The 12,821-nt window shown below is 39.5% G+C and overlaps 1 protein-coding gene across 1 annotated transcript in view; it reads right to left on the bottom strand.

Moving 5' to 3' along the window:
• The window catches only part of CNTNAP5 (contactin associated protein family member 5), a 200,963-nt gene that overhangs the window by 95,324 nt on the left and 92,818 nt on the right, over positions 1-12,821 (bottom strand). The window contains 1 exon segment of the mRNA XM_050977015.1: positions 11,903-12,009. Coding sequence (XP_050832972.1) covers positions 11,903-12,009 — 107 coding nt within the window.

Below are 12,821 nucleotides of genomic sequence, written 5' to 3'. Positions count from 1 at the left end.
CATGAAAATCCAAGTGGTTAATAAAACAAGTACAGCAGGTCACCAAGAGCAAGAAAAGAAAGAAAAACCCACAGGTCAGTACAATCTTTGTGTTTGAGGTGTATTTTCAGGAAAGCTACAATTGTCACTTCATATGAGGAAAAGAGAAAACTCACACATAGAGGCAGTCCAGAATATCAGAAAGTCACATGTACAATCCTGGACCTTGAACAACAACCTGAAATCTCATTTCAGGAGAGTTTATTTTTTTCCTCCCCACCTGCTTAAACACTTACCTGATTATACTGACAAAATTATTCTCTGCAACAGTTTATGACTGCTGTGTTGAGGCTGTAAACACAAGTGCAAAGTTCCCAGTGCTTTTCATCTGAAAGGAACTCAGAGAGCTTTGCAGGTTGATGGCAGGCCCAGCACTTCCTCATCACTCCTAAACACAATCCCTGCAGAAGACAGCAGCTGCTTCACAGCAGTAGGAATAGCTCCTTACTCTCACTCCTGAGCACACATGGATTCACATCCCTCCTTTTCCCTCATTCCCTTAAAGAAACTTCTCAGATGAAACTTTCAAAAAGTTTTCACCATATATGAAGTTTCACCATATACTTCTCCACCCTGAAGTAGCCTTGTCTGAAGAATGCTGTAAGATAGTTCACCACTTAGATATTGGACATTTCTTCACTTCTGCCAACAAAACAGAACCCCAGTTCTAGGGGCTCTGGTCCAAACTGGCTATGGATTAAGTCTCATCGTTCAATCATTTGTACACTCACCAAAATATGCTTTTCTCTTGCACACTTCTTGCCTGACCAGAATCTTTAGCAGACAGAACATCACTGAGTGCTACACAAGCACAGCACTATCCTTCCCAGGGTTAAGAAGCTGCTTAAGGTACTCAGCACCTGATGAGACAGTGCCTTAATTAGCATCCATCCTATAATAAATAGAATTAGGAAATGTTTTTCCTCACAGCCTGATGTATTCAAGCATGCTGGGAGGCCTGAATATCTCTAAATTCCCACTGTGATGGCCAGCCAAGAACACTTTTAAATTCAAGTTAAACAAAATCCCCAAACCAGAACCTATTCTTCCAGTGTTCAGAACCTGAGGGGCTGGCAGAGTCCCTGAGTTGCAGAAGTGCTGACAGAAGCAGTGGGCATATGGAGGTCAGGAGAGAGATGGTAACAGGCAATTAAGTGAGCAACCAAGGAATCATGGTTTGATCAATTTGCAAAGTTCTTAAACTGCAGTTCACTCAGTGAATTTGCTGTCATCATCGTTACAGAACACTCCATCTTGTCTCATTAGGGAATATGCCAGTTGCTTCCTCTGAATTGTTTGCTGAGTGTTTTTGAAGACAAAGGATCGTGTGAGGGGTAAGAGACATAAAACAAATATGTTGTCAGTGAACTGGCACAGCAAATCTCAGTCTTCATCACAACTTGTTCTTTCTAAGTGTTCTTCTTCTTGACTGTCATTTTGGCTGGAGCCCAGATCTACTTTTTTCAAATTAGTAAGGAAAGAAGTGAAGATTCTGCCATTAATAATGTGGGCAGATTCAAACAGATGATCTACTCACCTTGAGATGGCCCCTTTGTCACTGTAACTTCAGGGAAAATAAAGGCTATACAGAGCTAGAAATCAGGCTAAGGGTGCTCAACTGGTATAAATCTGAAAGGATACACAAGCTTCCATAAAACTACAGTTATGTCTGCCAGAAGGAAATCCATCCTGGTATGTTTGCCTTTCAGTTATATGAGAAACCCAGCACTACATACTGGGAAGTAGCAGAAGAAAGGGGAAAAGGCCATAAACCTCGAGCTCTAGCACATAAAACATATTCCATCATGATCAGTGAAAAGCAGTTTTGGTGGGCAGTTTATTTCATACCTGCACACAAAGTTTCACATGCCTGTATCTGTAGCACTTGGTACTGCACACTTCTAGACTGAAAGCAGATGGGCCATTGATTTTAATTCTCTTTTCTTCTGTTTTTTCTATATAAAATGCATCAAGAAGAAAATTACGTTTGTTTTTCAGTCACTGGCAGATGCCCCTACAGACATTTTGAGTGCACCAACCATTCCAAGCTCTGCTCAACTCCTTTGTGGCCTGAGATGATTGCTTGCTCCAGAATAAGTTATGCAATACCATTTGCTGAAAAAGGCTCTATTATGCCAGTAACAACAACTTGAATCCATCTTTATGGGTCTATGAAAGACAAGATCTGTTTGCAGTCATTATTCTCTTTTTGCAATAAAAAATATCATATGAAAGTAAAAAGCAGATAAACAATCAGCTGTGACTGTAAAGACCCCAGAACCTCAACTTTGAAAAGTGCCTTCCCATTTATGGTCTGTTACATGTTAGGCTTCTCTGGTGCAGATGGAGTTGTCTTCATTTTGGGAATGCTAGGGAAACCTTTATTGTAATTGCCATTATGGAGTCCCCAAGAATTTAAGCATGTAAGGCCCCACTTTCAAAAAGCAAGCACCAAAGGAAATGATAGAACTGTTTAAAGGTACACACATTTTAATGGCAAATTGGTGGCAATTGCACCTTTTTAATAAAGGAGACATATTCATCAGTTCATTCAGAGTAGAACCCAGCATGAATTTTCAAAAATTATTTTTACAAATATTTAAAAAATTTTAAGTAAATAAAAATCAAAATAAAATTAGTTATTTTATTCCTTTCCATGAAGTATTTCAATAGTCTATATTTTTCTTCCTTCAAATTTGGTTTCCTGTTGTAAAATGTTCACCCAAATGGGACCAAAACAAGAAAAATAGCATTCTTGATAGGCTGTTCATGCAAAGCTTGTTTTCTCATTAAAATACTTTTAAAAAAAGCAAAATTTTAAAAATGAAACCTTTAGCTTGCCTTTTGTCTCATAGAAGCAAGATCAGCTTTCCTTTTCCAACCATCCCAGTTGTTTATTTTTTTTGTTTTTCCCAGAATCACTTGTAAGTTATAACACTGGATAGAACCTAAGCTGACATTTTAGCTCTATAAGGATTTTTTTAAAGGCTGCTGCTGTGTTTCAGAAAGAAATTTAAACTCCTCCCAGAGTTGGCTGCTGAAAGTGCTGCAGCCTGAGAGCCCCATTCTTTAGAGCAAGAGCTGCTTCTCTAAGAAGTGTTATCTGTGCTCTTGCTGCCTGCTAGGATGGGCTGTGCTGGTGGTGAGCAGGCATGCCCTGCACTGACAGAGTTCAAGATATCTAGCTCCCAGCCCCTTATAATCCTCTGTAAAAAAATATACTAAATTTCTCCCTCAGGTATCTCTTTCAGTCTCAGGTATCTCAAGCTGAACTAGCTTTTCAGATCAGCAGCTCATCCCATCAGAGCATTTGTTTATAGCACTGCTTTACTCACTGATCATAATGACTGTCTTTTCCTTTAGCTCTCACTTTTCATCTTCCCAGGTGCTTAGGAAATAATTTGAACAAGAGTCAATAATTTGAACAGGATTCAAAAAATAAACACTTTATCCCCAGTCAGAGCAACATCACCTAATTTTATGTGTTTTCTCATATTTTCTGTGATATAAACATGCATAAGCTCAAAAATCAAAACTATGGCTCTGTAATGTATACATCCCATGTTTTTTCAAGCCCCCACAGAAAAATCCTAGCAAAACTATATATATTCACTTTGATTTCTCATGGCTCAAGCTATAGATACATGACTCAGACTTCAGTGTCAGAAAAGCATTATCAGATTGTAATATCATTATAATAAATCCCTTTTTTGACCTTTTATGTATAAAAACAATTCAGAATTTCATTTCCTAATTTCTGCATCAAGACCCTTATGGCTGGTCAGCCACAGCCCATGCAGGAGCTCTCTGTTACTCCACAGTCAGGTCTGAAAGGACTGGGGTCGCTCTTGGTTTGGGCCTGCAGTTGAAAGTTCAGCCTTTATTCAATATGCTTCACAAGCCTGAAAGGTTTTAAATATGAGCAATTGTGTCACTGTTCAGTTCTTTGAAGTATCTTGAACCTGATAATCCAACTAATTCTAATTACAGTCCTTAAACCAGAGGTGATTTTATCCCTGCCATAACTGAAATCTATTACAGGATATGGCTAAGCACAAACATTTCCAAGGTCAAACTTCCACTTTTTCCGCTATAAAATCTTTTTTGTCCACTGTTACACTATTTGCCCCTTACTATATTGACATCTGGCTGCCAATCTTACTTTTGCCCTAAGCAGTTCACCTGCAGTCTCCATGGCAGCCTTGCTAAGCACAGGCTCCCCGTTCCACTGTGGAGCTGCTCAGCAGATGAGCCTTTAGATGCTCTCAGTTCCTAAGGGCTTAGCTCTGTTTCCTTTGCCCTGATGTTCCTATCTCATGAAACCTCTGCTCCCTTTCAGGCCACTTTTTTTGTTTTTTCACCTCCAGTCCTACTTTGGTCTTAAAAAAATAAAAGGCCATTCTTTGCACATAGCCTTGAACTTCTGCCAGTAACTGTTTGAGAACTTCTGTTCCCAAAGAGCAACTTATTTAAAGCCTCCCTCTTCACTGGGTGAATGAACCTGCTGTTCACCCAGTAAGATGCACCTCTTACCCCACATTTAAAAATCCTGCTTGCTGTTGGACTCAAGGTAAGGGTTACAATGAAACTGATCATTTCTGCTGCTGGGAAAAGCAGGCAAGGTAAACCCCTCTCTGCTGCACCCAGCAGCACATTACTAATGTAGATACCATCAAGAGTGTAAACTTCCAAACAAAAACAATTTGTTTGGTTGGATTTTTTTTCCTCAGATGACACTGTTCTTTTCAGATTTAATGGACACCAAGATAACTTTCCTCAAAAAATAGAAGCAAGCCTTAAAACTCCCCATATTTTGTTCTGACTACATTCCCAATTACTTTGGAAATTGATTTCATTGCATGAAATGTGAGCTAGGGATTCAGAATTTGAGCTGTACTAGTTATGATTACCAAAATGAGCCCTGTAGTGTTCCTGCTTCAAGATTAGATTCTCATAATCTAATAAAAGTAGCTGATAATTTTCAATTTCTCAGAGGGAGAGACCATTTTATGATTATATAAAAAATAAAATACATTAAAGGGACCTAAAGAACTTTAATTCTTGATTTCATTGGGAGGTGCTGACACTGTCCACTTCCCAGCTAAAATTTAGCAGCAGTAAGTTGTTTTTATCATCCCTAAAAACTGTAAAGTCATGAAAAAATGTAGACAGAATACTTGCAGCAACATCATTTCAGACTCATTTAATCATTGTGCAATTCTTTGCACATTAGACAAGAAGAGTAATAATAACCCCTATAATGGTAATTGTTATTGCATTCAGAGGTGAGAACTTATGCACTGGTTAGACTGGAGGAGCCAGTAAGAGCTGGGCATTCTGCAGGATATTCAACCAGCCACAGACTGACCTTGGGAAAACAGATATACACAAATGCTGAGCAGGCCAAATTAAGTATTCTCAACAAAGTGCTCAGAGCTCTTGGAGGCAGATCAGAGATGACTATTTCAATCTCTGCTCATGTACCTTAGGCCTGACAGGTCTGTTCTTACAGACTTGGAGTAATGAGCAATGAACAAAAGATTTTTCTAAATAAAAAGAAAGCAATATGTAATGGCAGGTTTCTTATTTCAACAGCAGAGGGATTAGTACAGCAATGAACTCAGGGAATGCTCATCATTCTCACCCCTAAAATACAATTGTCTTGTTAAATGCCAGAAAAATGTACTCTCAAAACCTGGATTGTGACAGCTCTGCTCTTGACAGAATAATGCAGTCTGTGCTGTGACATGCCTGGATGACAGACAGCTTATTTTTTCCTTTTTAGAATATGTACTTGCTCATCTGGTAAAGAATATATTATTTCCACAAATGGAATTAAAATGCCTTTGAGCACAGGGTCTCCTAAACGGATGCTCAGGAGAGATGCTCCCATCTCACCTGGTTGTTGGACAATCTCCCACCATCCAAGCCTAGGCTGCCCCTGGCCAAGGCCATGTGGGGCCATCCTCCCCTGTCACTGCCCTGCTGTGGCTGGAAGGCAGCTGTGACAACCACAGAGCCCAGGCTAGTACTGGTGCAGGGTGACCTGCAAGCCCTGCTGCTGCTGCAGGAGAGCAGCCAGGGAGACCCAGACCTCTGTAAGGGAGGGACAGGAGTGACCAGAGAGGTGAAGGATGCTGCGCAAAGCTCGGAATTTCCGTCTTGCTGGAAAGTGCCCGTGTCCCTCAGGGGATGGTCACACCTGAGGATGGCTGGCTCCACACAGCACTGAGTGAGTTTGCCTCATGCTCCCTTCTGCAGGAAAAGTCCTGAAGAAAGTCCCACATTCAATGTGTTATTTATAAGGAAATCTCAGGCAAAGGGAAAAACATTTTTTAAATGAACACCACTGAAGGGAAAGCATTAATAACACAGTAACTTATTACAAAATAAACAGTGAAAATTCATATTCCAAAAGCATGGTGTGAACAAAAATATGCAGGAACACCAAGTGCAGTACTGAAGGTTTGATATGAATATTAAGTGTGTTTTCTTTAGTCAAAGAAAACCAGTGTGTTTAAGCACACATGGAAAAAAGCTGTTCAAGAACTTTAGACAGGAAAATTGGCTACTCAGGATATGCAAATTGCACTACCAAACTTACTAGTAGGCATCTATCAGCCTGAGACTCTCAAAACCTCATTTTCCCATCCAGCAAACTGTACACATCTCCCACCTTGGAACACAGGAGAATTACCAAACCCCCAGCTGGCATTTTAAGATGCAGCTCCAGAACTGCTAACAATCTGGCTGAAGCTATATTAAGCTTTCAGATTAAAAAAATGATATATGCTCTAAGCATAATAATATTAAAAATACACTTTCAAAGCCTGAAGTTATGCTAAGTTTATACCATATCAATGACTTTATTACATTTCCATTATTGGATGACTCTTTCCTCCAGTAATTACCTAGGCCAGTAACACATATACCTATATGTGTGAGATAGATCACACACCAAAGCAAATACCCAGAATTAAATTACATTCTGTTAATTATCACCTTGCAAAGCTTTGGGACATGTTGACAGCCCCAAAATATGAGGAATTAAATAATTATTTTATATTTCCCAACATCTTTTTTATCAATGTTCAGCACTCTTTGGAATTAAAAAAACTGTGCAAGACTAAAAACTACCTGAAAACTATCATAACAAAATAATAGAAATACAGAAATACAGAGGTTTTCTAAGGGACTAGGACAGCTCACCAAAAGATAAGATTACTAATCATTATCTTGCAATAAAGTTATAACATTCTGTATCTCAGGGCCATTTTACACTGGTCTACTGCTCTTACTGTCACATGATAATTACAAGACATAATATTATGAGAGGAATGTCTATGCAGCTTTCAAACAATGCACTTTCAATTAATACATATATTAATTTATATATATGTATATAGATATATAAAAATTAGGATCTGTAATTCACTGACCTAAGTTTCCCCCTATCTCTCTTCCAACCTGTAATTTTGACCTGCCTTACACTGCCTGTTCTATGTCTAAGCTAGGACAGATGACAGACTTCAGAGGTGGTCCATGAGCTTCCCATGGACACCCTGGCTCACAGCAAGAGTAGTTAAGCTCTGAAAGTAGCTCACACTCCTTTTTACCTATATAGACAGACCAGACCACTATCTTAACTTGGATGTCACAGTACCAAGACAGCAAAAGATAGCTTAGCTGAATCCCACCCAGGCCTTTTCCCCAAGCTGTGTACTAACATCAGTGTTTGTATCTAGAAGAGGAAAAGAGAAAATTATCATTACATTATTATCTGTTTTGCTATGGTTCCCACATGTAATGGATCCTCTCTATCTGGATTTTATCAGACTACTCCAATACTTGACAGATCAGCAGGCTACCCACCACACTGGAGAAACTGGGAAGGTATCTATCCCTAAAAGGCTTCAGCTGAGCTCCTTTTCCAACCTATCTAAATGCAAGCTATGCGAAGCACATTGGAAAGATAAAGCAAAAAGCAAACCCATACATTTTAGAGATTGAAATATGATTGTATCCTCAAAGCACTGTCTCAGCTCCAGATAAGCTCAAGTAGCAATCAGTTTCAAAAGAAAGAGCCCACACAATTTCAGTAGACGATATGGATCACACACCTTTTAATATATCTGCAAATTGGATCCTATTTCCAACAGAGATGGAGAATGTAAGGCACAGCAAAACTCTTACACAATGAAATGTAAATCACCAACAGTTGGCTTTATATCCTATAGGGTTATTCCATGACTCCTGGTTTCCCCAAACTATGGGCAGTGAAATGGGCATCTGGAGATGGCAGCAGTTCTATATTTGCCATCAAATTGCACATCCAGGTGCATTTGTGAGAGCAAGGCAGAGAATGTGCTTTGGGTTTCACAGCTACAGAGAGCACAGAGATGGAGACACAAGTGCCCGTCAGTGCTGTGAGCAGCCAGGGAGAAGATGTGAATTGCACTGGAAGATGCAATGATGAGAGGCAAATCTGAAAGGGGAAAAAACCCCAAAGCCAAAACAAGTCAAAACAACAACAGCAGCCTTGGAAGGCATCAATAACATTCCATGTGGCAGCTAGCAAAGGAGGACTAACTGTGACTGAACAAAGAAATGTGCTTATGCACCAGGCAATAAGCCTTGAAAGAAACTACCTGTCAGGAAACACTGATACCAGTGAAACCCAGAAAACATATACAGGTTTTAGCAAGATTTTCCTTGCATTTACCCTAAAGTTCGAGGAGAGGAAAATGGAAGCTGGACCAGATGAAACTTCAGTGTGAAACTTGTCTGCCACAAAGTAAGGCTTTAATGGGACAGGACCTCATCCTTTTCAGTAGTGGACCCTTATCTGGACCAGGCAGATTGCCAAACATCCTGTGACAGTTTAGGAGCTTTCAGGATCAGGAGGGGTTTGGAGTGAACAGGAGGATACCTGAGGTTTGCAGGCAAGTAGCTGCCTAGTAAGATTATACTATAAGGCCATGTCTAGAGCCAGGTAGTTCTTTCCATGTAGCTTCAGATGCATGCTTTTGCTTCATAGACACTTCCTGAATTTCAACTACACATTTTCAGACATGCCAGACAAAATTTTGTCCCACATATCTGACACAGTCTTGCAAACACTGTCCCAGCTGAGTCTTCTATCAACTTACTGCTCTTTTCTGACACTCTCTAATTCCCTTATGTTGCATCAAATGCAAACTATTTATCTTTGCTTTTCATGGCACATTTCCAACCTCTTTACCTGTCATGACTCTGACATTTGCCTTGTCAAAAATGTCAAACTCTTCTGGCCATAGCCTTATATTTTTCAAACAAGCACATTATTGCTTTCTCCCATGTCACTAAGCACTCCATTTCTTCCTCTTTTTAATCTCTACCTTATGACTATTTTGCTATAAGAAAGCCTAGAAATAATTATGCACCTGGTAGACTGAAACTGCCACCTGTAATGCTGATGAAGCCTTTCTAGCATTCCATCACCTGTGCCAGCATGTTTTTATACCCTCAGAAACTTAACAGGAAACTCTTTGGAGAAGAGATAGTATGTATTGTTAGCTGTTGCTCACAGCAGGATCCAGTGTGCTCTGTGAATATTTGGAACTAAAAATAAGTCTGCTTATAGACTAACCACAAAATGTATTTCAATACTTCAAATTTGATGACAGTAAGCTAGGGACAATTTCTCTCAAGCTCTCAGTTCTTAAAAGGGTAAGATGTCCCAGTCTGAAGTGGTAAGACACAAACCAATTAAATCTGGCTTGCAGATGCATGCCATGCAGTTCTTCCTAATAGCATGACAAAGAATGGGTCTTTTTATTGTTTTCAGCCAGTGGCACCCACATTTTACCATACCAAAATGAGGTAAAACCTATGGTGATGTAACTCAGACCAAAAAGAAATCCAGGAAACACTGAAACAATTATCACTGTTTTGCTTGCAGCAGATTGCCAGCTAAATCTTTCCCTTGCTGCCGCATGGATCTGGGTCTGAAGGGCAGTTTAATAAAAGAAATAGCCTCTCCAAAGTGGTATAAGTTCAATTTCAAGCCTGTCAGCATCAGCGTTCTAGAAAAATAAAAATCTCTTGAGGTAATGTTTCAAACCACACGAAATTAGATGTTTTATTTTGATATAACTACACTGAATTATATGATTGGAGAGTTTCCTATGCATTGAGGATATTCTGGAGTTATGCTGTGATCCAATCTGTGCCTTTCATTCACCTGCTAAAAGGTACTCTTGCACATCAACCACTATCAGCTGAAAGTGATAAGGTCTCTTGTTCTGCAAGTTTCATATCACCAGTCTGCATTTGCCCACTGGCTTTGAGTTGGTTTCATTGCATTTTTCAAATAGATGAATGCATTTCTCCAGACTAATGTTGCTATTTATCAGCACTGCTTGGCTCACAGGGTAGCTGGCTCCACAATCTAGCTGGAATCAAATTAGTTGTTGATAAATCAGTTGTAAATAAGCTGAGCAGCTGAATAGCTGTACATCACAGGTGTGAGCAGCTTAACACAAGAGCGTCCTGAGAAACTTTTCAGAGTAGTTTCACATCAGTGCACCTTAAAGAACTACAGCTAAGTTATACCTTGGAAGGGCAGACACGAGTTGATAGAAGCAGGAGGCTTCACTAGCTCCATAGAAGTCTCTGTGGAGAAAACTAGTCATGAACCAGCTCTCTGTGGTATGAGATGGTCTCCTTTGGACAGAAGCCACACTGAGCTGGCACAGCCATAGTGAGCCTCAGGCACCACGCTAATATGACAGCACAGATGCAGCCCAGAGCTGAGTGTCCCTAATCACCTTTGACAGTCATTAGTGACAGTTCTCCTCCTTCCCCAAGGAGCCCCTCCCTTCTCACCACCTGACTTGGGCACCCCTAGCTCTGTACCAGTCATCAGCTGGTGTAAATACTCTGCTATGGCCTTATGAGCTTTGAAGGGTTGTGATGCCTTTTGGAACAACAAAAGCAATGGACAGAAAGTAAGCCCTCTTTCTAAAACTATAAAGTCAGCCTTTTCCTTCCCTCTCATCTGGCTTGGCATGATTTCTGCCCAAACCCTTGGCTTCCTTTGTGTTCACAATGTAGAGTTCAGGTGACAAATCTATGAACAGATCTCTCAACAGAATCTCTTGTCAGCTGCAAACCCCACAAATGCTTTCACTGTTAACTACCAAACCATTAAAGTCTCCAAAATGACAGTATGGTTGCCAATATTCTCAGCTTCAAACCACTAAGTACCTTTTCTTCTCATTGGCTTTTTAGTTAAACAGGGGAAAAAAAATCCATCTCACCAATGTCATCCTATCTGCGGTCCAAGTGCTCATCAGGAATCCAGAGTGGTTCCTGGCATTGTTATTCTTACTCACATTTTTTTTTCTCTTTATTTCCTTTGTTAGATCTGGAACTTTACCTTCATTTTCTATTTTCCCTTTTAGTCAGCTGTATGCAGAGGCTTTATTTTGGCTTATCCTTGCTCTCTCTATTTTTTACCAGAATTCTCAGCATTTTGTGCCTCTACTGTTTGATGGGAGTTTTTTAACCTTTAAAACATCTTAATATTCCTTTTGCTTTGGATTTCAGTAGACAAATGTTTCTAGATTCTTGTTAATAGTAGCAGCCCAAAAATTAATTCAGCAAAATTTCAAAATCATAAACTGTCAGAAACTCGGTTCTTGCTACATGGACTTTCATATGATCTAAAAACAGAGTCCAGGGTGTTAAAATTGACTTAAAGCACCAAACACAGATTAAAATCAGCCAGCTCAGCCCAGCTAAATTCTACTAAATGTCTGATGGCCACTGTGATTATGATGAGAATGTAATACAAATGATAACTTCACGAGGGTTTACTCACAGTTGTGACAGGTGGCTCCCACGTAGCCTGTATTGTTACAGTCACAGTAAAAGGTGCTCCAGGACTGAGAGCATTTTCCTCCATGTTCACAGTAGTCGGGTAAACATCTAAATTGAGACATTAAAAATGTAATTATTATAAATATTTCTGCAAAAATAATGTGCTGCTGGAAAAATAAATCAAAACCAACAGAAGTGTCTCAACTCCTTACAGGCAAGAGTTTCAAAGGGCTGAAATCACTCTGTAATGAAAGAATTATTTATTTCACTGGGATTCACATCCAAACACTGAAGAAAACAACATTTAAGCTATCCAGAAGATAGGAAAAGATCACTGTAAATAAAAATATACTGCATGTTAGCAATTAAAGGGTCATGAACTTTCTGACCACAGAGCAAGACAAGTAGCAGGAGAAAATGCTATTGAAATCTTGTTCCAAAGGAGAATCCCCTGGTCTCTGACTGAAAGGGCATCACTGTTACCAAAATTAGGCTAAGTTACATTTGTGGTAACACTAACAGCATGCAAATCTCTAAAGTGAGAGAAAAAATTGCTTCAATTATGAGTTCTGTACTCTCTTCCTCATTTTAGTTGGTGTGCCGCTGAAGTATTATTGTGAAACAAATTATTAAAAGAAGAAAGAGGCACAACAGCATGCAGCTCAGGAAATGAACAGAAATAAAGCAGTGGGAGATAAATTCAATCTCCAGGACAAGAAGTGAATGCTGATCTGAACTCCCCTGGTATAAACGTAGGCAGTGCAACGGAGTTACACCAGCTTAAATGAGAACAGATTGTTCTCTTATTTGCCTTTTTTTCATTTTTCTCCCTTTTACTGTATATTAATCTCTTTTACACAGTATGTCTGACTTTTAAAAAGTAAGTAACTTGTTTATACTGCTGATTCAATTGTGATGGG

Source organism: Serinus canaria, chromosome 7, assembly GCF_022539315.1.
Source record: "Serinus canaria isolate serCan28SL12 chromosome 7, serCan2020, whole genome shotgun sequence".
NCBI lineage: Eukaryota > Metazoa > Chordata > Aves > Passeriformes > Fringillidae > Serinus > Serinus canaria.
This window is presented reverse-complemented; position numbering and strand designations above follow the sequence as displayed.